Below are 25,676 nucleotides of genomic sequence, written 5' to 3'. Positions count from 1 at the left end.
GGGTCAACAGTGGGAGGGCTTCTGGTGTCCTGGCCCCACTGATGGACCTCCTGATGGCACCTGGTATTTCTGGCCACTGTGTGATACAGAGTGCTGGGCTGGAGGGACCATTGGCCTGATCCAACATTGGCTTCCCTTATGTTCTTATGACTAGGATCTGAGAAACCCAGGTTCGAATCCCCACCCTACCAGGGGAGTGTGCTGGGCGACCTTGGGCCCCTCTCAGCCTAACCTACCTTGCAGGGTTGTTCTGAGGATAAAACGGAGGAAAGGGGAACAGTGTATGCCACTTTGGGTCCCCACTTGGGAGAAATGAAGTAGCAGTAGTAGAAGTAGAATAATAATAGATGGCAGAGTCCCTGCCAATTACAGGGCTGCGGCAGGGGAGAGAAATCACTGAGACTGTTTGCACACCAGCCTGGTAACTATGAATTACCTCTATCGTGTAGCTAGAGCTAAACAAGCTATAGATATCTTTTGTTTCGTATCTTTTGCTAGTCTCATGTTATATGCATGCTCGTGCACTGAATAAAGGTAATATATAATCAATATTATCTGGACCTGTTTCCTCTGTTGCAACCTGATCTCTAAGACTGAATCTTGTGCCTAAAGCCGTTCACCTAAGGAGGCTGCCACTGTGGTACTTAATTGTTTGCAGCCCTGGTGCAGAGCTGGTCAAGTGGGTCAGTCCCATAAAGCAAGAAGAAGTTTGGGATCTCTGCTCCTGAGCTGTGGCGTGGGACTGGTTAACGAGAGATCCTGGTGGCAGACTACCGATAAGGCCTGGAGAGTGTACAGACATTCTCCTGGCGTTTGTTTAATTGTTCCTGAACGCTTGGTTTCTCTCCCCATCCCTGGACTGGGGTGAGGGGGAGAAACCATGACAGCAGGGTCTGAGGAGGACGGCCAGGCTACTTCCCAGTGTGAGAGAAACCTGACCCGGTCTCTTGGAGCTCCTCCTGGATGCTGGGCGAGGCTCCTGGAGGGCCCCGCGATGCTGCCTACTGGGGTTGGTTCCAGGACCTCAGCTTCTTCCTCATCGGAGTCACTGGCTCTTTTGCCCAGTAAAGGGGAGCCCGTGTCCTAGCCTGTGAAAACAACGTACAGAGAGGGCGGAGTCTTGTGTAATGGGATACGGAGAGGGCGGAGTCTTGTGTCAAGGGATGAATATGATCACCGTTCCTTGACTGCGAAGCCTCTAATGCTGGCAAGACTCAATGTGGAGGTCCACTGATAACTTATATCATCTTTTTTGCATGCTTATCCTGTAGCCTTACCATGGGGGGGGGTTGGGGGGGGGCATCTGCCACTGAGTAGATTTTCTGTCTTGTCTTTTCTGATCTCCCCTTGGAAAACCTATCAGGACGTCACTCTTGGAAACTGGCTGCACTGCTGACGCTGCTCTGTGTTAGGAAGGGGTTCCTGGCATCTAATTTAAAGGTACCTTGCTGCGGTTTAAGTTAATTGTTTCTTGTGGAATGAAGGACAGCTTGCCCTCCTTCCTAATGCCCCGCCGCCTTTCTCCTAATCATCCTTTTCAAATCAGACCTTCCTTCTCTCTTCCAGAATAACTTGGTCAGAATGGCATGAAGGCAAAAGCAAATTACATAGTGTCCTTTTCAATACTGCTGCTGATTCCCATTTTGCAGATTCTCTTTTCTTAATTAGCCAGCTCCAGCTCTGCACCTGGTGTGCCCACGTGTGGCAATTCCACGGCCCATTCAGGCTTCTGCCTCTCCTTCCCTTCTGTGCCTCCTTCCTTTGAAAGCGAATCCCTGTGCGCTGCAGCTTAACCCTGAATACCGCTGTTTTCATATGTGTATATGTGTGTGAATGTATTCAGATGCAGGGAGCGGAGCTTCGTCTTGAGGAAGGGGAGGTAGGGAGGAAGGATTAATGTGTACCGAAGTATCATCTCTTATCACAATCAGCCTCCGATTCATTTACTCCTCAGTATTAAAGAGCCAGGAATGGAAATGAATTCGGCTACTGGAGATTAATGTGGAGCGATGGGCTCTTTCATGTGGCATTTTTCGAGCCCGGTTTTTGCAAGGGGTTTATATAATCAGACATAATTGCCGGCACATGTTCAGTTGCATTTACTTCAGAGCGCTTTGCTGTCTCTGCCTGCTGACGTCAGGGCTGGGTGCGAAGTGTGGGAGCTCAGAGGCCTCTACTGAAATCAGATGAAGCCTGCTCGGAAAGCCGACAACAAAGACCTACAGCCAAGCTCCGTGACCTGCCCACCCTTTCTTGTCACTCAACAGGGGCTTCACAAGGAGTCACTTCTTGCAATGGAAAACACTCAAATTACGTACTTATTTATTTCATTAGATTTTTAGACCACCCTCCCTCTGCCAGGGCAGGGCTCAGGGCGGTGTACAACATAGTCAATTCATAACGTGTATGGTTTAAAATGATAAAAACACACTGATTCACCGAAAAAGACGGTGCTAGAGAATTCCAGTAGTGCCACTGCTGCACGAAGTGTCCTCTTGTTTTGGAAACAGAACCCAAGTGTATCATGAGACACTGCACCAATGCCGCCATTTTTCCCATGGCACTGGGGCTGGAGATTAAGTCTCCGGTGCCCAGTTGCCCCTCCGAGCACGTTTGCGGGGTGCACTGGGGAGAGCCAGTCTACACATCGAAGCAGGACGAAGCAGCAGGAGGCCACCCCAGGGTTCTCTCACCATGGGGCTCATGGCCACACGTTGTACCCAAGCCCTGCCCTGGAAACCCGGAAGCTTTTTTCTCACTGGTGGCAGCCAGACACTGGTGTGAACACTGAATCCTCCACCTCCATAATGCTACGGAAGGCTTTCTGGTGCACTATTGACACAAGCCTTCACCCTACGCCCGCGAGGAGCAGCCAAACTGGCTATTCAAGTGCCATTTGCCTGCCTCAGCTCTGTTTGTGTACAGCTTTCAATCAAATTCATCTTTTATAATTGAGCTGAAGACCTTTGATCATAGAAGCTAATAAATATAAGTAAGTTCAATCAAATGAAGCATGTTGAGGGGGGGGGGAGCAGAATCCCCCCCCCCAACACTTCTTGTATCAGAGCAGGGAGGGGAGGAAAGCACCCAAAGTGAAGGAGCACAGGGAAGTCAGAGGAAGACGTGTTCAGCTCTTTCCCCTAGTTTGTGCTCCTGGATGTTGAAATAAGACCTCACCACCTCCTGCTTTAGAAGAGAACCACCCACATGGCTGCCCCGTCATCGCCAGACATTCACTTAGACTGCCGCCTTCTGCGTAATGTGCCCAATGGCTCTTAGTTAACCTGCATTGCCCATCGTGGTCCCCACCAACACAAAATCCCCAAGCCTCTCACACAGGCGATCTTACCCGACCCATGGCCATGTAAGTTTGGAATGCACCTGGGTCATCTAAAGGCATGGCTTTCACGGGCTATAATTTTTGCATTACAACCAAAAAAGAAAAAAAGGGAAGCGAGCGAGCGAGATGAGATCTTAGCAAGCAGTTTTAATGCTTTCCCTCACTTCACATCTTACCCGTGGTACTCTTATTTCAAACTGACATGAGCTCATGGAGAATGCCTGGCAGGGCCAGTGGCGGCATGCGGTACATTCCCCACAGAGAAAAGTCCTGCTTTGCTCAGCACTCCAGCGAGCGACAAGGGCCACGGAAATCCTGAAGGTCACAGTTGGAGTAGGTGGGAGGGAAGCTTCTCGTGTCTGCACGGACCCCTTCGTAACCACCCCAAAGGGCCCCCCTTGTGGCCAAGGTGGGTCCGCAAGGACAGCCGAGGCTTTCGAGCCGTGTGGTTCTGTGCTTGCAGGTGGGTCTCCCTCCGACCTCCAAAGAGGCCAAGGGGAGCCCCCGGATGCCGTGAGTGGCAGAGCCTCCTTTTCCAGGCTGCCCTCCTGTCCCAGCTTGCTGTCACGGCCGCTGAGAGGGCGGATGATTGATCTGAGAAATGAAGTTGGATTGCTGTCCCGAATCCACACTCGGCTCTCCTTGTGTCTGTCTGATCGATTTCGCTCTGTGCGACACAGCTTGTCGCTATGCATTTTCATGCCAGTCAGGAGCCGCCAGCGCAACTTAGAACAAGGAGAAGATGTTCCCTCCCTCCCTCCGTCCCCACCCCTCCTTTTTGTTATGTTTCTATAATAATAAATGGTAACAACAACAATAAACAACAACATGAACAATAATAAATGATAAAACGACAACCACAACCACAACCGTGTCATTTTGGGCTTCTGACCCCGACTGGCGCGGGGCCCCACAATGTTTTTAGCTGGCGTACACAGTGGTGAGAGGGACCCCAGTGACTGGCCTTCTCGTTGGAGCTATCAAGGGTCCTTGTGGTGACATCCCCGACTGCTCCTGTACTAGGTGTCACCTGTTTAGCAGCTCCTCTCAGCAGAACGCGAGTGGCCGCAGGTGCCTTGCGAATGCTGATTGGGTCTGACAGCCCTAGACGCCAGCTGCCTGCACAAGTCCTGCCCAGTCGCCACTTTTCCCCCCTTCCTTTTGCAGATAGAACTCTGCCGTTGGCGTGACCGATACAGAAGCAATAAACTAGGTGACCGTAAAGCTAAGACAAGTCGTACTAAGTGGCATTCTGAGCCCTATGGCTTTGAAATAATTGGGGGGGGGGAGAGAGAGAGAGAGAGAGAGAAGGGGGGAAAAAGGAAGCCTATTTTTCTTACACTGATGCCCTGCGGACTATACATCTGACTCGCTGCGAGCCCATCACTGTATCCTCCTGTCTGGCTGATAACATGGCGAAGGGTATCCACCTAAACAGACCAAAATGACAACAAAGAGAGAATTAGTGGAAGCACAGAGATGAAAACACAAGTCTTGTATTTGCTTTTGCTCATTCAATTCTGCTGTACGATCTCCCAATGTTTACCCATAAGAGGACCCAAAAGAGAAAGAGAAGCTTCCTCCTTCAACTTTTGTTACCCTGCCCACTACCCCAGACTCTGATATTAGCTTTTCATATTGGATTCTTAGTACTGAAATGGAAGGTTGGAAGAAAAATACACAGGGGAGGGGGCAGGTAAGTTGACTGGAGATATTTTGGCTGAGTTTTGCAATGCTGTTTGGGGACACCAAATCTACACTTAGTGTGTTACTCCAATTCCATCCATCAATCGTTCAGCACAAGGCTTCTCAATGCCACCTGAAACCGAAGAACCTTGACAACATAGGTGAGTACAAGAGTGTTGACACCCTGAGTCTCAAGGCTCCTCAACCTTCTTGACCATCGTCAGCTACCTGCCATCTAGTGCAAACTCTGCCTTCAGATACCAATGGAACTTGACTTGGCTTTCGAAACACTTTGTTGCACAACAAGAATGCTTGCATGGTTGTCGATATGGCTCAGATTCCCAGTGGGATGGGGGCAGATACAGGGATTTTTTTTGCTGTGAGGCTGGAATAGCAGAGCCTTCAGTTGAGCTCTTTTCACTGAGGAGAACAAGTTCACGCTACTGAGGTAATTCCCCACACTCTTCCCTTCCAAACTGGATTCTAGCGCAGGGTGGTTGCATAAGTCTGGTTTGAAATGGGGTGGAGGAGGACGAGAGAACTTCTGTAGTTCAGCATCACTCTCTCATGAGACTTCAGCAGAAGATGATGGCAATGGACGGTGAAAAATAAGCTTTCGTACAAATACTTTGTCCCTTCTTCCAGAACACCCATTAAGCAAATCAAACCTTGGGTGGTGGGTATTCTTTCCTTTCAAACTTTTAAATCCCAATTCTTCCTAGCGTTAACGTATCAAGCCAGAGCCAAATGCATTCACAAAGTGTGGACAATTTTTTTAAAAAAATTGCAAGATTTTTTGTTTTTGTTTTTTTGGTTGGCTGTTACCATTAAAAGTAGGGTACCAAGTTTTGATTCCTCTCTTGGGACAGGAATGGGGGAAGCCAATAGGGTCATTCAAAGGCTCTTTGTTCTAACACTTGATGCGCACTCGCGGGCGGCAGCTGCGTGTCCGGTGGTGGATCCCTACCTGTGACTGCACGTTGGCTCCAACCTGGGCCCCTTGGTAAGAATCCCCATTGAGGGACTGCACGCTCATGAACAAATCTCCAGAGTTTGACATATTAAAAGAACTGGAAGAACCTGGAAAGGAAAGAGTGAGGCACCTGAATCATAGAGAGGAAGAGGGATCGACACCACACGCCGGTCAGCCAAGAAGAAGGAAGGACATGCAAAGCAAACCCCCAAACAGGAAACAAAAAACAGTCAGGTTAGTAGCATGGAGGACAGAGCAAGCAAAAAAAATAAAATAAAAAATAATTAAACAGGGGATGCACTGTAAGCTGTAACGATCACATCTCTCAAAAAAACAAAAACAAAACTTCTCCTCCCGTCACAATGGAGCCCTTCAGAACTCATTTGGGAAGTGGTGATGTTATACAGGAGGAACCCTCTTCAATTTGTCGGGGCCACATTTCACATTTGGGGTTGGAAGGGAATTCTATTATGGCAGAGAGTATTTGAATTCCTTCGCAGCCTTTGAAATCGTTCAGCTGCAGTGTCTAGAAGGCAGGTTATTTTAGGAAGCCTTCTTAGAATATATGACTTCTCTAAGTACTGAGAGCATTCAAGAGTCTGTGGTGTGTGCCATGCTTAGCAGCATGAGAGGTACAGATGACAGCCCCGCAATGAATCCATCATAACCAGTCCGGTATGGTATCAAAAAGTGGCATGGTGACAAATGATGGCAACTGGCACCCCACAGGCATCTAAATATGCACACAACGTGTCATCTGTTGGCCAGGGCAGAAAATGGACCAGGACAGTAGGTTAAGGCTGTCCCGGCCTGATGGATGACATCTTGGCATCAGTGATTATCTATGGAAGTACTAGAGAGGCCAGGAATTCATGACAACCATCATGAGGGACTGGAAAATGCCACTCCATACCTAAGCTTCTTTTCAGCTTCCCTCTGCATACCATTCCTCCCACCGCATACCTTGTACTATTGGGGGGGGGGGGCGGGAAGAGGACCCAGCAACCCAACTGGAATGCATGAGATAAGATTGGAAGGGATTATTCCGAGACTCTCGTGCAATTCGTCATGTTAAGTGTGAGAAAGCTCAACGTGCAAGGTTTAGTTCCAAGCATGATGTTAGGCTCAAAGGGAGAGACTTCAGGGACCCAGGTCAGCTCCACTGCAGTCTTGTAACATCAAACTGTTTCCCCCTGGAAGAGATGCAGCTATGGTGGTCTTTGTGGAACTGCCCCAAAATGACGTTCATAAGAAGCTCTGAGAATGTTCAGTTGCACTTTGACTTTGCAAACAAAAAAGCAGTGTTCTGGGAGAGTCTTCGTAAACATCTGTCTTGCCCAGTTTCCACACAGCCTTTCTTGCCCCTCAGTACAGAAAAGGCCTCCTGAAGGTATTAATAATCTACAGGGGCTGAAGCACTTTTCAGTGTCTCCTGTAGCTGTCTGAAGGATCCCTGCTGACTTCAGTAGTCTTTAGAATAAATTGCTAAGAATCAATTCAACAACAGCAAAATGCACATCTGACTGCAGTCACAGATGATGGAGAAATCATCATCGTTTTACAATGAACAATCCAAGGAGTCTACTGAGAATTATGCTGATCGCGTTCCAAAACCAAACATCAAAAAAACTCCCATCCCTATACTATGCTTTGTGCATTTACTGATTTTTTTGAATGCAAAAAGCAATATCATGATTATATCAATATTTTGCCTTATGCAGCACCTGAGATTTACTTAATTACTTAAGACTCACAAGAATGCCCTGGGAGTAAAGAAAGTATGGCTCTTCTCCCTTTAGCAGATGGCCTCAATAAATGAGCTGGATTGCCAAGGTCATGTAATAAGCTGGTATTCTGTGTGCCTCCCTGCTTTTGATTTACTTCGTCTATACCTTGCCTTTCTCCCCAGTCAGGACCCAACGTAACCTACGTAATTTCCCCCTCCTCCAGTTTAGCTGCACAAGAACCCTGAGAAGTAGGTTAGGCTGAGAAAGGGTGACGGGCCCAAGGTCGGCCAGCAAGCTTCTATGGGACCAGTGGAGACTCAAACCTGGGCCTCCCAGACCCTAGTTTGACACTCTCACCACTACACCACGCTGGCCCTCTGTCCACATAGGCCACTTTTGAACTGTCTCCCCACTTGCATTAATATAAGAGCAATTCTGTACCCACGAAACGGCCTTATGCCAAGCTGGGCATCACTGTTCTGCCAAGGTCCACATGGTCTGCTCTGACTGGCTGCTCGCCAGGGATCTCGGGGGGAGGTTTCCTCAACACACAGCACCCTCACCCTTTTTTAACTGGCAATTCTGGGGACTGAATCGGGAACATTCTGCAAGCAAAGCAGGAGATCTACTACTGAGCCATAAGCTGAGTGTGGGTTTGAAAACTGGCCTCTCCTGACCTAATCTGAAACACTTAACAACATCACACAGACACAAAAAAAGACAGATCACCCACTTTACAGATGTTGCAGTGAAAATTAACTATCCGAACTGACCTAGCAATCACGAATCATCATTCTATATTAAACCAGTATCTTGGAAACAATATTAAGTGTGTGAGATATGCCATTTGCAGGATATATATTGCCACTGAGATAACAGGTACCCTACAACCCATCAGAAGAGCCTCCTGTTCAGAAGTGATGGATGAGAGATTACCAGCTCCCTTTCGTTTCTATATAGAAGGCATGTACAGGGAACTTCCCTGTTGACAGCACCCAGGGTCTTCTAAAAATGTATGCAAATATCTGAGTGGTAGCTGTGCTTTGCTGCTATAGATGTAAAGATAAATATGCGCATACCGATGATACGCACATTGTACAGATGCATTTTATGTCAGAGCAGTAATGACTGAGATGGCCCTTTGCATCATCTGTGGTGCTGCTTCAGCATTTTGGCCTAAGTGCACACTCTTGGGGAGGGAAGTGAACACAAGAAGCCGAAGGGCTTGGGGAAACAACTCCACTGCAAAGTGTGGGGGAGGGAAGAGCAACACCAAATACAAACACACAAACCCCGACACAGTCCAAGGCACCTTTGTTGTGTGCAATAATAAAAATATTTCTGTGAGCTGGAGGTACCCTCCCTTAGGATCGTCAGCTTGGTACCCGTCAGGCCAGGAGCTTTTTCTATGGTTGGTCAGTCCCTCTGGAACAGGCACCTTCCTGCTGCCTTCCAGAAAGTATGTGAGACGGTTTCCAGCTGTCCTTTCCCTCCCGCTGTACTTGACAGGAAATATAAGGACACTCCTTATGCGGAAAGGCTTTGTACCTGCCCACTTAGGGAGACAGAGACTATAGAACATATGTTCTTCAAATGCCCACACTAGGAGGTGGCGTGTCGAGAGATGATCACCCCTCTGATAGGAGAAATCTCGGGTCTGCCAAAACAAACAAACTTGAATTTCTTCTAATTGACCAACATCCCAAGATCACTCAGGTTTTGTAAGGTGATACTCAGGTCACGGAAATTGTTCAGTGGTTAGATCCAAGTGTAATTTCTGCAATAGCTTCTAATCTTTGGAAATGTTTTATTCAGGAGTGTTTTGGAAATGTTTTATTTGGAAGCGTTTTATCTTCATATCTGAAATTTTTATACTAGTTCTTAATTTCTGGAATGTATTTGTATATATATCTGTAATGTATTTGTCATATACATATATATATGTAAAGCCCATTGTGGACGAAGACAATGGGCCCCAGAAAGGTAGGATGGGTGGGTGGGTGGTAGATAGCTAGATAGCTAGATGGATAGAGGGGTTTGGAGAAAGAGAGGAAGGAAGGAAGAAATAAAGAAGGGTGAGGGGGGAAGACATAGACAGACAGTCAGTAAGCCAGACAGACAGACAGACAGGGAGGGGGAGGGAGGAGGGGGGCGATGGGGATGAAGGGAGAGAGTGAGAGAGGGAAAGAAGGAAGGGAGAAAGGGAAAAAGAAAAAGAGAGTGAGGAAGGGGGGGTAGTGGGGAAAAGGGGTGTCGGGGGTTGGCTCAGCGCTGCCGCCACCCCTCGTCTGCTGCCCCCGGAAAGCTGGCGAAGGTGGGGGGGGGGAGCGAAAATTAAAGCCGGCCTTCCACTGATTCCCTCCAGCCCTGGCTAATTGGGGGGGGGGGGAGTCGGGTGGCAGCGAGCGGCTTATCGTGCTCCCCAGTCCCACTCACCCACCAGGTGGTTGTCAGCAGTACTCTGACGTCTGAGGGGACCGGGTGCAGAGGCAGGGCTACAGGCTTTGCGTTCTGAGATGGGACTTAGGCGACACAGCCAATGGAAGCTGGGGAAGCTCCTGACGGACAGTTCAAGCCTCCAAACACTGTTGGTGCGCATTTTCTCTCCGCTGCGTGACGCTGCTTCTTACTCAATTATATATAAGGGAGAGATATTTGTAAGCATATCTGGTCTAAGGACTGTAGTAGCAATAAACTAAACTAAACTTCCAGCTGTCCTTGCAACTTTGCTACACCACCGTTTGCCTCCTTAAGGCCAAGGAGATCAGGCAAGACAGAAATGTTTAAATAAAGAGAGGGAAAAGATGGTTTCTGGGCATTTCCAAACGGTGTATTTCTATTGTTTCTAGTCTGGTTATAGGACAGCTTTTGTTCTCTTTGTGTCCTTGCAGCTATTATTACTTTGTTAGCCATCTTGAGTTGAAAGAGATAAGGCAAGTTGTAAATATTCTAAAAAAGACAAATAAGAAGGCAAGAGATCCTAGAGATCCCGTCTCCTGTGTTTACTGAGGTACCGGTCTTGAAGTTTACCATACCCAGCTTTCATGATCTAAAACACAATTTAAAAAAACAAATCCTGCATTTCTTTCCTGTTAGACCTTTATGCCACGAGCCATATCATTCAAAAGGGTTCTACTGGAGCAGTGAGCAAGATAATCAGGGGACTGTTTTTAGAGATGCATGGATCACCCCCTTCCCAAACCGTATAAATCCTCATACTGAAAATCCTGCTTCCCTCCAGTATCCCCAAAGCAGGAACCCCCCCCCCCCCAGCATCTCTCAAAACGTGACTCTGAAATCCACTGGCATGCTCTAGTTCAAGGTCTTGGCAGCTTTTCCATCGGCCTTCTGACCTTCTTCACCAGCTTTGGATTCCCCATGAGAGGCAAAGGACCCCCCCCCCCAACCACTGCCAGAGACTGGCCAAGAGAAAAAAAGGCAGAAAAGCCATCTATTCCCTCCACTACCGGGTTAAAAAACAAAACAAAACCAGGCTAAAAGTCCTCTGTTTGGTGACTGGCATTAATGTTTTCTACTGGCCCCAGGTAACCGTATACATAAACCAATGGAGAAATATTATTGTTCCTGTTGAAACTTCTTTTCCTTCCCTTGAAGTTTCAGGAACCCTCCCAAATTCACCTTGGAATCTGACTTTAGGCAAAATACGGTTGTGGCAGAGCTCTGGCCTGCAGGCCCCTGTCCTGCCTTGCCCTCCCCGGAGGGGTTCCCAGCTCCCTGGAGGGGCTTTTCCTTCTCTCTCGAGTAGATCGCTGCCACCACCTGATTGTTTTGGGGATTTCCTCCACTGGGACAATCAGGACTCCCAGCTTCCGTTCCAAGTTCCGAGGCCTGGCCTCTGTGTCTCCCGCTGCCCAGCGCCTGGCCACCATGGGGACCGTTCACGGCCTTGCGCACCCCTGGAGGAATGGCCACTTGCTAACTGCCTCCCTCCCTCCCTCGTCCGGGCACTCCTTTTAAAATAGCATGTCCGAGATGGTGGAGGTCTATATGGTACAGAGAACTGCTCCCAGCATCCAAAGTTATAAAGAATTTATTAAAAAGAAAATGTTTACAAGCATACTTTTAACACAGCACCATATCTGAGCAAGGGATACAAAAGAAATCCATAAAGGGCAAATCTTCTGTCCCTCTCACTATACAAGCTTTTAAGACATAGTTTAGATCAGGGGTACCAAACACAAGGCCCATCCAGGGCTCTTATGTGGCCTGTGAGCAACTAAAGCAAGGGACGGAGGGAGTGCTGGGGGGGGGGAGTGGGTGGAGCCACTCCACTGTGGCTTCAGCACAGCAGAACAACCTGGCCTACGGCAGTCCAGCATCGCGGAAGCCTCTGTCCTCGCTGGCTGCTCTGCTGCCTCTCCAGTCCGCCTGTGTCGGTTTTCCTCTGTACCCCCCCCCTTCCCAGCTCATGGGGCCGTGGAGCGAGGAGACGCCAACTCAGAGCTTACCAGTGCTGCTGTCCTTTATACAGTTTCTGTCTCTAGCATTACATTTTGTGGCAAACATGGCCCAGCCCGACAAAGTGACATTTATGTCAGATCCGGCCCTCGTAACAAATGAGTTTGACACCCCTGGTTTAGACATTCTTGGTCTCTAAAGAATCCCATTACCTCAAAACTTGCTCCAGCTCTCCCGGGGGAGCACATGGTCAATGGCTGCCTGTTTGCAGACCAGAGCTCAGAGTTCTCCTGGACGCAGCATCCCAAAGGAAAAAGGGCCGCTTCCTGTAGTGAGGAGGTTTGTCCATCCGTTTCCCCCTCCCACTTGACCCAGTGAAGCCAGGTCAAAGAAGTGTTTCCTCCACAGCCCCTTCCCGGAGCTGTTCTAGCCTAAAGTCCTCCAAACTCTGTTCCCTGCCTGGAGGGGGGGGGGTTGCCCCTCAAATTATCTCTCTGGCTAGATCCACTTGCATATGCATAAGGGTAAGCTGGGAAGCCTTTGCCCAGACTCCCCCCCCCCCCCGCGCCTGTTCTTAGCCCAGAGGGGAAAAAACCTGTTAAAACGCACAGTGGAGGAGGTGGTGCTCCTTGCCACCCTCCCAGGAGAAAAGCCATTTCTCCACAATGGTGAAAGCTCTTAGCATTTTGTATTCCCTTTGTGGGCTTTTTACTTTAAGAAAGCCATCACATATTCAAATAGACCAAAATAATTCAAATTAAATACACCTGTGGGAATGAATGTACTCTGCACATACCAGTCTGATTCCAAAATTTCAGGGATATAGCTGGATCAATTTATCTTTTCGGAGCAGCTATTTCCCCTTTCCTTGCTGAGCTGACTTCGAGCTTCCTGCCACAGTCTGTCTGCAGTGGGATGCCCTTAAAGACAATTCGGAAACTGCAGCTGGCTCACAATACAGCAGCACAGTTATGGTCAGGGGGTAGCTAGTGGGAGTACATCTTTCCCATCATGAAACAGCTACACTGTCTGCTCATTTGCTTTCAGGTCCAATTCAAGGGCCTGGGTATGGTCTCCTTGCAAGCCCTTTATGGGCCTAGGACCCAGATATCTGAGAAGACCGCCTTCTCCTCTATGTTCCTGCGCCCCAACACAGTCTCCAGTGACAATCTGATGGCAGCTCCTCCACCGCCTTCTCCACTGTAGCTCCTGCTTTGAGGAATCGGCTTCATGAAGAGATATGGGATATACAACTACAGGTATCGCTTAAAGGGAGGGGGAGTTATCAGGGTTTTAATTTTTTTTTTGTTAGTCTTATATGTTAATGCTTCAGTGGCGACTTGAGCCATGAGGAAAGGCAGGATACAAACAAATTTACTCCAGTGGTACACAACTCAAACTATTATGTGGGCTATAAAGGGCTCTTGAGTGGACCCAAGGGGTCCAATCTGTGACATTACTAGGCTCCGCTCCATGACACCATCAAGCCCTGCCCCTGTGACATCGCTGTAGTGAAGCAGGGGGTCTTCAGGGTCTGCTACGGTAGTGGGCACTCCATGAAATTGCTGAGCGGTCGGGTTAGAACGGATAAAAGAAAGTACTTCTTCACCCAAAGAGTGATTAACACATGGAATTCACTGCCACAGGAAGTGGTGGGTGCTACAAGCATGGACGGCTTCAAAAGGGAATTAGATAAGCATATGGAGCAGAGGTCCATCAGTGGCTCTTAGCCACAAGGTATAGATAGGGGCTCCGGGGCAAGTGATGCTCTGTCTTTTTGGTGCTTGGGGGGAGGGCTTCTGTTGTCCTGGCCCCACTGGTGGACCTCCTGATGGCACCTCGTATTTCTGGCCACTGTGTGACACAGAGTGTTGGACTGGATGGGCCTTTGGCCTGATCCAACATTGGCATCGCTTATGTTCTTATGTTTATGTTGGTCTTGAAGCCCCTGAGATACTGCAGTTGTTATAACAGCAAACAGCTGACAGAGGATGCCTGAGAGGCGGAATTCCAGCTCCAGGAGAGCGGTCCCTCGGAGAGGCCATGAGTCTTTGCTGGGTCATGGGGCCTTAACCTGGCTGCCAGACTTTTGTATCTGATTTCTCTCCTCATTTCCCATTTGGAACTACCCATTAGGAAAAATAACATTGGAACTGGCCCTGAATTATCCTGCTGTGACTGGCTTCATAAAACCATCAGGCAAATCATTAGGTGAACATGCGGAAGACAGACCCATCCATGACTCGTTTCCATGACAGGCAAAGGATCTTTGGCGATCCCTCTCGTGGAATCAGAGCTGGATACAGGCAGATCCATCAACAAAAAATGTAATTAAGAACATTAAGAATTAAGGACACTATCGGTACAGTTAACAGGGTTCTATTTTTAATCCCTATGAAAATTTTAGGCAGTTTGCTTTTCCTTTTCCTTTATACTGCACTGCATGTAAGATATATTATAACTGTCTTTATTTCATTGTCCTACAATAGTGTAATCCAGTTTTATTGCACTGTCCATTGTAAGCATCATCCTCATCTTTATTGTACTGTTTTTATAACTCTGTCATCTGTTTTAAATCTCAACGAGAAAGGTGGACCACGAGTGAAGCAAGTAAGTGAACATTCTGAGCAAGTGCAGAGTCCACGGGGGTCCACCACCACTGAGTAACCGAGCGGGGGCAGGGGGACCTTAGAGCTTAGAGGATGTGGCGTCCAGATTTATCCCAAGCTGGTCCTGGCTTGAATGAGGTCTCATTCTGGTAGGGTTTTTTTTTTGGGGGGGGGAGTGTTTATTTATTTCAAAAAACAAAACAAAAAAAGAAAAAGGGAAAGTCAATTTTTGTTTTGTTTTGCTCTGGCTTCTTCACAGCTTGGATCAGAGGAACAAATATTTAAAGGAATATTATTTCCAAAGGAAACTATAAAAAAAGAATGAAGAAAGTGCTTCCCCCAAGTTTCTTTAAATTCCTTTTAAACAGACTCCTATTAACTGTAGGCTTACCAAGTCAGTCACTGCTGGATTTTCCCTTGGCCTTTGAATGCAGGGGCATAAGAGAAATAAATCAAATAGAAAGGAAATATTTTGACGACTTTTATTTTAATGTAATAGATACATCTACAACCTCATCATTTGTAAATGCTTCCTCTCTACCAACACCATCACCTCGTATATACTTAGAGTGTGTATTTAGAACAAAGGTCTTGTGTAAAGGGGAGGGGATCCTCTTTTACTGCCATTAATAGCCATCCAGTCAAATATGCAGCAAGTTAAATAAAGAGACATAATTCATTCTAGCCCTTGCTCAAATTACTAAGGAATTAACAATTGAGTTGTTTCCAGGCCTGCGAAGAAGATGCTGTCTTAAGTGCACCTGTATTAGGAGGGAGCCGCTGTTTGCCAGGGATGACTGATTGACACGGCAGGGGAGAAGGAGAAGACCCGAAAAGACACAGGGCAGCAGCGACAGGGAGAGACACACAGAGAGAGAGCCTGAGACGGTATCAGAGCCTGAGAGAGACGGAGGAGGTTTTTGGAAGTGGGGAGGGAGAACCAGAAACGTGCAGTCAGAAGGAGAGGGAAAGCAACAGGGAGGGAAAGATGGTGGGCAGATGAAGAGAGTTTCACTTGCACGAGCCCCGCCTGGCAGGAAAGCAGAGAGGGGGGCACAGGAAGAGCAGTCGGCTAGAAAGTGGATGGGTTCATCCCATCCTATTAACTGCTCTGACTCACAGCAAGGCTGAAGGTGTCACACAACATCCCTGGCAATTAGTGGAAACTTCTCATCCTGAGCCATGATACCCCCCCCCCCCAAGTGCCTGGTTCTGTGTTTCCCAACGTCCTCAGACCTGAGACTCAGTGAGGCATCAACTTACGGGACTCTGTTAAGGCCCACAGGCAGAATGTCACGACTTTCATTAATGTCCAGCCTGAAGAAGAGTTCTTGGGGAGCTGAAAGCTTGCACAATGTTGTATGCTGGTTTAGTTGGTCCTAATAAAAGGTAGCTATGTGGGTTTTCTTCCACAGATAAAATGGCCATTCTCAGTGTGTTTGCTAAGAGAAAACGAACCTCATCAACTACATTTCCTAGAATCTAGCAAAATAGTAAAAAATCCAGTAGCACCTCTTCATCAGCTGTGTTTCTTGAAAGCTTATGCTACAATAAAGTTTGTTAGTCTTAAAGGTGCTGCTGGGCTTTTTAGTATTTTGCAGCAACAGAATAACACCGCTAACTCCTCTGGATCTAGAATCATGCCCATGCTTGTTCTCCCTTTGCGGACAAGAGGGTGGTTTCATACAGAATTCACAGCAAATCCTCCCACCCCTGAATTTTTCTTTGAGGGCACCCTTCCTTGCAGTACTAGCACTAGTTCCCTTTGCTGGAACTAAAAGATCCTTTATCCATACTTGGTGGGAATGCGTCCCTATTCGCGCTTTCTGGAAACAGACACTACAGGCCATAACATACCATACGGGTATTGAAGTCCCATTAGACCCAACGATTATCCTACTAAATCTATGGGCAGAAGATCAACTTCCTAAGATACATAAAGATCTGATCCTAATTTTAATAATGGCAGCCAAAGCAGCCATAGCTCAACAATGGAAAAATAGGAATGCCCCCAAATTGGACCAGTGGCTAGACAAAGTATGGGACTACTTTACACTAGAAAAATTCACAGTATATACAAATAAATCAGTTGAGAGGAACTTGCTTCTTGACTCACTTGACAAATGGTTTCCTTTTCTAGAAAAGGTAGAAGCAGAAAAGATTATAGACACGAAATGGGCTTTATTCACTATTGAGTCAAGGCTAAATTAATCTATATTATAAGTGCTAACTAACTTCCGTATTTGTTCCCCTGTATTTAAGTTTATTTGTGTGTATTTTGCTTCGGTATAGAATCTACCCTTTTATAGTAATTGTGTTTCTTGGACTAACTGATCTTTGCAGATGTATACTTAGAAAACCTCAATAAAATGCTCTTAAAAAAAAATGACAGGTCGTGTCACATCCCTATTCTGTCCAGTTCTACCCCATCACTCTAACCACTTGCACTACAGCTGGCTCTGTAATATGCACCATACAAATGACGGCAAGCACGCGTTTATCACATCCGCATGTCGAAACTTTAGATGTTCATTAAAGGGAAAAAAACCAACCCTTAGAGGTACACCTAAAAATGATGCAGCCCCAAGACTTACAGTCATTCTGGGCTACCAGAAAAGCAGGCAAAGCAAAATCACTTATCTTTTCCAGCAAGCCGATGCTCTAAAGGGCCACGTTTCCCCCACTAAATGGAGATGGCTGTGAACATTTTATGAGGAAACCTACATGAAATATGGTCTTGTGAAAACTTCGGTCTTGTGAAAGTTAGAGTCTTCACCACTGCAGAAAAACAGGCCCATTCCCCCCCGCCCCCCAATGTTTGCCGTGCACAAGCCAGAGAGCAGAACTAATACAAGGGATCAGTTCCTTTGTATTGTAAGCACCTTGCTGAACTAATGTGTAACTTCTTACATCTGCTTTAATGTGTTGGGTTGGGGGGGCAAGTGCCCTAATGTGGAGATCCCTTGGCTTGCAAACCCTGTAAGCTCCAGTTGCCTTGGTAACCCACTGACTTCTTCTCTTGGAGAGGCCAGGAGGACTCACCTATGGAACATTCCCTTAGCCTGTGGCAACTGTGCCTACCAAGAAGAAGGAGGAGAAGGAGAAGGAGAAGGAGAAGGAGAAGGAGAAGAAGAAGAAGAAGAAGAAGAAGAAGAAGAAGAAGAAGAGGAGGAGGAGGAGGAGGAGGAGGAGGAGGAGGAGGAGATTGGATTTATACCCCGCCCTTCACTACCCAAAGGAGTCTCAGAGCGGCTCACAAATTCCTTTCCCTTCCCCTCCCCACAACAGACACCCTGTGAGGTCAGTGGGGCTGAGAGAGCTCTGACAGGAACTGCTCTTTTTCAAGAACAGCTCTTATCAGAACTACTGCTTGCCCAAGGTCACCCAGCAGCTGCAGGCGGAGGAGAGGGGAATCAAACCTGGTTCTCCCAGATTAGAGTCTGCACACTTAACCACTGCACCAAACTGGCAGGCATCAGGCAGCGAAGACAAGGGTGGGAGGAACTGACTCTCTCACAGAAGGAGGAGTGATGTTGACAGGGATTCCCAATTTTATCCCCTCAGCAGAGGAGGACAACATTGAATTCCTAATGGATGGGTGGGAATTCTTCTGGCTTCCAGTGGCTAGCTCCCCTCTGTCTAAATGTGCGGCCACTGGGAGAATTCACCTTGTGCTCAACTGTGAATTCATCGTGAGAGCTGCCCTCCCACCATCACCATGGTGAGATGAGGAGAAGGTTCACTGGACCATTTTCTATTAGGTGGGCCTCGGGGCCAAGCTGTCAGGAGTTGTGGGTTAGAATAACTGACAGAATGAGTCAGAACAAGGGCCTGCCACGATCAACCATCCAACAGGAAGAACTTGGAACTTCAATGCTTTATTAATATTGGATGTAATTCTAAGCAGGGGCTCATCATGTTTTCCAATAAGACACAGGTGAAATGTTGTCAGTTTGAGCCTTCTTGGGAAGGGGTTGCTGGCAATTTTAAAGTAATGTCTCATATTAATCTCTACCCAATATGATTTGCAGCCCAGAAGGAAGACAGCAAACCTCACAACCCAGCACATTTGACATCCCCCCCCCTCTTAAACCAAAAGTATCATATAGTACATATGTATGAATACTCCCTGTTATCAATTTCATCCTTTCCCAAAAATAATGTCCCAAGTTTTCCACAGCCCAGAAAACCACAATCCATCGTACTGCACACAATTAGACATAAACACAATACATCATATTGTATGCCGCAAACGTGCAACACAGAGTTGGCTAAAAACCAATTTACGCCGTGACAAGCAGACATGAAAACCAACACAGGACCACACAGAGATAAGGCGGAGGAACAAACCACATTTGAATCTCTTTAGCCCTCTGGCACCAAAGAAAATCAAAATAAGACACAGCAGGTCCTACTCGTAGGAGAAACACTGATCATGGAGAAAGCAAGCAATAATTCAGGACTGCAGTCCACTCCAAAGAGACCCAAAACAGCATGACCGTGAGGTGTGTTTGTGTGTGTCTCGAGCACAATCCACTGGGAAGTTCTGGCGCAAGAAAATGTGTTCATGTGCAGCCCACTGAGAATAATATGCACATGTACAGGTCCCATTAGTTTCAACATCATATTAATATAACTTTGTGGTCAACTGTGCCCCCTTCTGTATGTTGGATTCTATGTATCAGGGTCACCCCCAAAATTTAAAAAAAACCATCTGTCCTGGCGAGACATATAAAATTATGCATGGACAACCTTTCTCCGGACAGAATTAACAACTCGGGTAAAACGTTATCCATGCAAAAAACTAAAAACAACCCAACACATTTAATTACACAACAAGACCACATCGCCTTTAGAAACAAAAAAACAGACAGAAACAAAATATCCTAAATGAATACATTTCCCCCAAAGTGAACAAAGAAGAAAACAATTTTTAAAAAACAAATAAACACATTGATACTAAAGGAAAATAAAACCCCAAGGGGGGAAAAGGGGAAAATAAAAGAACAATAACAACCCAAAAGAAAAAAAAAACTAACCAGCTGAATTGGGAGTTGAGGGTGAGTTAGCTTGGCTTCCATGAGCTGACACATTTGTAGCAGTGACAGCCGTTTTGGCAGCATAAATATTGGCTTCCTCTTGAAATTTACCTATGTTCTTCTTGTACCGGATTCGCTTATTTCCAAACCAGTTTGATACCTAGAGCAAGTTGATGAGAAAAGATAAGGAAAAAAAGTTGTTAATAAGAAATAACAAGGATGGAAAACCAAGGGGGAAAGAATGCGAGTGAAATAAATAGTTTGCTATAAAGCATTTCTTCTTTGAAATCACAACAGATCCACCCGAAGATATCAGATTTTATGCCTAGCTATAAAATCATAGTAACCAGTGTGGAGAAATGCATTTATTCTTTGAAGGTTTGAAATGAACAAACCCTTCATTCTGAGGTTTAAAAGTCCCCCCCCCTCTCTGGGCAGAGAACAGGCAGGAGGGGGGAAGGAGTCAGTTCAACTGCTTTCCAGACTTACCTCAGCCCACCTTCATATAAATGCTAATAGGTCTAGACAATGGGAGGGTCAAACTTCCCTGCCCCAAGCAGGGAACGGAGATTTGAAGGAATTAAATACTAGAGGGACTTCAGGAAGGATAATTCTGGAGACTTCAGGAAAAGCTCTCTGACCTGGCCTGACCTGGTCAGTGGGTGGAGAAAAGAGAGGTGATAAAAGGGAAGCAAGGAGGAAGGTTTCTTTGGTGCTGAGTCCATCAGAGCAGGCAGAACTCTTAGCTGAGGTCTGGAGGAGGTGGCTATTGACCACGTGTTGGCCTAAAGAGCTGAAGGAAACTTCAAGGTAAAGGAACTCTGTAGAGATCCGTGACTTCCTAAGCTAAGGAACCTGTCCTATATTTTAACATCTGATAGGGCATGTATAGCGAGAGGGACAAAGGAATTGTATTTCACCCATTTCATTTGAATGCCTTGCTCAATCCAGTGCTGTGCTAACAGTATGCTTGTGAACATTTTCTTTTTAATAAATACTTTACAACTTTTGATGCTGGTACTTGCTCTCTGTACCACATAGACCTCCACCATCGTGGACACACTTTTTTAAAAGGACCGCTGGGGGAAGGCAGGCAGTTGGCAAGTGGTTGTTCCTCCAGGGCCGCACAAGACAGCAAACGCTCCTCGTGGTGACCAGGCACTGAGCAGTGGGAGACACAGAGGCATCAAGGCCTCAGAACTTGGAAGGAAAGCTGGGAGTCCTGGCCCTCCCAGCAGGCAATTCCTACAAAGGTTAGGTGGTGGCGGCAATTTACCAGAGAGAAAAGCCTCACCAGGTGTTGGGAAAACCCAGGAGGGCAGGGTGGGAGAGGGCCGGCAGGCCAGAGCAGGCACATTCCGTCACAGCCTGCATTCTGGTTTATATTTCCAGTGTTTGAGCCTTGATGCCATATTCTAAAATAATGCTTCTAACATTTCCTTCTAATCATGAGGACTGGAGACCAATGCTCCATCTAAGCTGTGAAGTCCCGTGAGCAAAAATTCCACTTTGTGAGCTACCGGTATTAAAGTTGTGAGTGAGCGATTTGGCTACTGAAAGAATTAGTTTGCTCTGGAGCCATCCTTCCTGAGCGGAGACAAAAATCTGTGAGCTGGAGGCTAAAAAACTGTAAGCTGGCTCACACTAACTCAGCTTAGAGGGAACACTGCTGGAGACTTACTTTTTGAACGGAAGCTGATACTGTTTTGATATGTTTTAGAGAAGCACAGAATCCTTGGGCTGGAAGGGACAAGAGAGCCGGGAAGTCTAATCTCCACCCCAAGGCATCAGTTTTCCCATTAAGTACCCCCCAAAGTCTTTAATCTACTGTGCCACAAGCAAAGAGGAAAAACAGAACAAAGAGAAACGCTATGACGTTAAACCTGCTGTTAATCTCTGTGTTCCTGCCCATCACTTGGTGTTCTGCAAAAACGTCATTTGTGGATATACAAAATTCAATAGTCTATACAGTGTTTGCAAGCTTGGATACTGTAGACTGAGTTACCAATGAAAGACAGACTGGACTTTAGAGTAAATTGGTTTAGGAATAATTTCTTAAACAGCATATAGCTTTGAGATACTGTGTTAGCCCAAATAGTCTCAAGACTGGGAGGTAGAGTTGCCAACCTCCAGGTGGGGTCTGGTGCTCTCCTGGAATTACAACTGTCTCCAGACAACAGAGACCAGTTGCCCTGGAGAAAATGGCTGCCTTGGTGGGTGGACTCTGTGGTTTCATACCCTACTCGGATTCCTCCCCCAAACCCACCATCCCCAGGCTCCACCCCCCAAATATCCAGGAATCTCCCAACCCAGAGTTGGCAACCCAAGCAGGAAGGGGGGAATGCCTCTGACTGCCTGCTAGAGTCAGATTAGAAGATGATTTTCTGAGCACTTACAGAATTCACTAATTAAACATATTTTAGAACCTTGCAGAATAACCCTAACCTTGGCACCAAAGAGCAAAGGATCACCACTATCCCACTTCTGAGGGGCCACAGACCAGGGGAGCATGGCCAGATCAGACCAGTGGTCCACCTAGACCAGCATCCCACTTCACCTAAGAGCTTGCCAGTTGCCCTGGAGATTCAACAGAGAGGCCAACGCAGATTTCTAATCTAATTCCATTTGGATTGTGTAGCGCTTCACTACAGCTTGCTTTCTTGTTGTTTTGCCCTCTTAGCACTGGCATTCAGAGGTCTACTGTCTCTGAATGCGGAGGAAGTAAACACAGCTACTAGCTGCTGCTAGATCTATCCTCTTCTACTGAATCTGCCTAATCCCCCTTTAAAGCCACCCGTGTGTCAGTTCCACAGCAATCAGCCACAACAACGTTCCTTCAGGAGGATCAGGTTTATCGAGGACAGGAAAGGCAGGTCGTCTGTGCATATATTCTTTGTTAGAGCTAACTCCCCTGGCAGGAGAGGCGAAGATAGACTACATTCAAAGTGGGACCCCCTGATGGAGCCGAGCCAATCAGAGGTGCAGGCCTTGCATGCCGAAAATAATGGGGGCCGGTTCCCAGGCAGGGCAAAGCGCCCAAGTACCAAGGTCAGGCTAATAGATAAGACACAGCAGAAGGAGTGAAAGCGGACATCCCAGAATCATGAAGACACTCACCCAGCAGCCTCCCCCCCCCAATACAATGGCAGCGTAGCCATCACTGCATCCACTAGAAACAAATCCCACCATTTAATTACCAGACGAGTCAAGTCAGTCCTGAATCTAATGGCCAACAAATTCATTGGGTACCCTTGAGTTCTCAAATTATTGGGGTGTGTGTGGGTAGAGAAAATGTTTTTTTTTCTATTCCCCTTTTCAATCCAGTGATTCTCCCCCCCCCCAATCCAATTTCGATGAGCAGTTTGAATGCATAAACCTTGTCCTATATGGAACCAGGCCATGGTTTATCATGGTTAGTATCCTGAGTGGCAGCGGCCCCTCAAGGCTGCAAGTAGAGATCTTTCACATGACTTGTATTTGATCCCTTTTACTGGGGACTTTGACCTAGCCCCTCCCTTGAGCCACATGGACCTTGGCCTGACCTAGCAAGGAAATACTTTTATTTTTATGTGACAAAGGTATAAATGGGCATCTTCTCTGAAATCCAATATACTGATGCATGAAGCTTTGGATTTTTCAAGATCTGTGTTGAATTCACATACAAATGGCATCTTCTACTAATCTAACAGTACCTGACTAATTTTTAATTTTGCATTTTGAAGGCTCCCTTGGCACCAAACCACAATAGTTGGGTTCTGCAAAAAGTAGCATGTTGAACCTGTGAATCTCAAAACATGTTAGGTAGGCAGGCACAAACCGGAAAAATGCGGGGGAGACTCAGGTCATGAAATTAGGAAACCCAAGGTTACCGCCATCTATAGACAAAGGGCTAGTGAAAGGGGAGCCTCAAACTTGAAATACGGAAAGGATAACTTCTTCTCAACATTTCCATGATGAGGCCAGAACTTCTGGAACGTGCTGCGGTAGCTTCTACTGTTGTATACCTAAAGAAGCCACATGTTTTCTGATTGTAGAAAGAAACAGCAAAGACGACTGTACATGTTGGGAGATGGAGTAAGGAAAGAATTATCCCCTCCTTGTTCAATAAGTGACCAGAAGAATAACGTTTATATAATACTAGGAATCAGGCCTGTTGTAGGAATGAAGACAACGAGCGCTAGTCTGGCCTCCTGGTCCCAGGCCCTCGCCCCCCCCCCCCGGTCGCCTGTATTCCAGGCTTTCACTGTGGCGAAACAGGCTCCAGTTTACAACTCAACTGGTCGCCTTCCACCCTTGTCCCGTGGGCATATCTCACTCAAGTTCGCTGCCGCCTAGGGTTGCCAAGTTGAAATATCTCCTTACCAGGGGACTCCCGCGCTGCGGCTGGAGAGTGCGTGCAAAGCGCACGCACGTCACCCAGAAGTGACGCGACAACGCCGGGCACGCTGGGGGCGGGGCCACGACCATCCGAGGGAAAACCAGTGTTTTCCCTCAGATGACCGTGGCACAGTGAGACCCCTCTGGCCGAATCTCCCTATTTGGAGATAGAATCCCCTATCTTTGGGGGATCCCTGGAAAGTTGGCAACCCAAGGGTCTGGCCTTCCCTTGCCTCCTTGGGCTACCCCCTCCCTTTGTTATTGTGCAGAGTGGGGGAGACAGATCAGAGCACAACACAGATTATTAGCCCAAATAAAAGATTTTAATCTAAGTATTTACACAGTTATGGAGCATACACACACACAGCTGTAGGAGTAAAGACACACTATGAACCCACAAAGGTATAAATCTACAGGGGTTAACCAGGGGTTAAACACCAGCCTCTGGCTCTGTGCTCCAGCCTCTCTCTCTCTCTCTCTCTCTGGCCCAAGAGAGCAGGGAAACTTCCATTCATTCCCCAGTCCAGCTGACTGTGGAGTAGCTGAAGTTCTGCTGCCTCCCCCACATCTGTGGCTTCTGGCCTGGACAGCCTGGTCAGCACAGGCAACATGAGCCTTTCCTAACCTCCTGTAGGACGAAGACGGCCTCCTCCCTGGATGGACTTCAGACTGTATTGATGCTGCCCTGCCCCTTGGGACAGTCCCTCTTTTTCCGCTCTTTTTGGCCTTGGGGCAGCTGGGAATTGTACTCCAGCAGATGAGGAAGCCCCATTCAACCCAGTGAGTGACAGGCCCCTCTCTGGAACCAAAGCTCAATTAAACCTTATGGCAGAACATTTTAAACAAACAACCACAGAGAGCAGCCAGGAAGCTGCCATTCCGTTACACCTACCAATAGCCACTGCGGTAAAAGTTACTCCCACCCAGGAGGAAAGCAGGAGAAGCGCCTTCGTCAAGAGAGAAAGCCGTTTGCAAGTAATTCTGACAGGGCAGAGTGGCTGAAGGGGGAGTGGGCGGGGAAGAGCAGCCGACCCAGCACCCGGCCAATGACACGCGAGTACTCTTGAGTGGCGGCTGATGGGCCAATGGCTGTGGGAGAGCATTTTACAGCCAATGGGAGCTCATGGAATGTTGCCACTTTAAAACAGCATTATTATATAGAGAGATATACAAATTGTGGAGCGGGTAATCCTCATAGAGAAATGTGTTTGAAAAGGAAACCATGAAGCCACGAGAGGGGTTCCAGAAGTCAAGTTCCAAGGGCAACAAATGGCCTATCATCACAATTCCTGAATGTAGTGTATTCAAAGCTGCCTTGAATGCATGATATGTTGTGAAACATCTAATTGTCCTGGGCTAGGATCCAAATCCATCCAATCGTGTTACTAGCCCAGGAAGCACCTAACCAATCACCTTCTAGCAAGCTCCCTGAGCGGGAACATCCGTGATTGGTCCTTATGCGAACAACCTTATTGGTTGGTATCTGTACAGTGGGTGTGGCTACAT

General features: G+C 47.2%; 1 protein-coding gene across 1 annotated transcript in view; it reads right to left on the bottom strand.

Annotated features, from left to right (window-relative positions):
* LOC107107275 (pre-B-cell leukemia transcription factor 1) overlaps positions 1-25,676 on the bottom strand; it is a 306,057-nt gene that overhangs the window by 17,100 nt on the left and 263,281 nt on the right. Inside the window, exons 5-7 of the mRNA XM_015407546.1 lie at positions 19,905-19,953; positions 5,994-6,106; positions 4,681-4,770 (exon numbers count right to left, since the gene is read on the bottom strand). Of these exons, the coding sequence (XP_015263032.1) occupies positions 4,681-4,770; positions 5,994-6,106; positions 19,905-19,953 (252 nt within the window). The remainder of the gene's footprint in view (positions 1-4,680; positions 4,771-5,993; positions 6,107-19,904; positions 19,954-25,676) is intronic.

The sequence above is a fragment of the Gekko japonicus genome, unplaced genomic scaffold (genome assembly GCF_001447785.1).
Source record: "Gekko japonicus isolate JY-2015 unplaced genomic scaffold, Gekko_japonicus_V1.1 scaffold1117, whole genome shotgun sequence".
In the NCBI taxonomy this organism is placed as follows: Eukaryota; Metazoa; Chordata; class Lepidosauria; order Squamata; family Gekkonidae; genus Gekko; species Gekko japonicus.
This window is presented reverse-complemented; position numbering and strand designations above follow the sequence as displayed.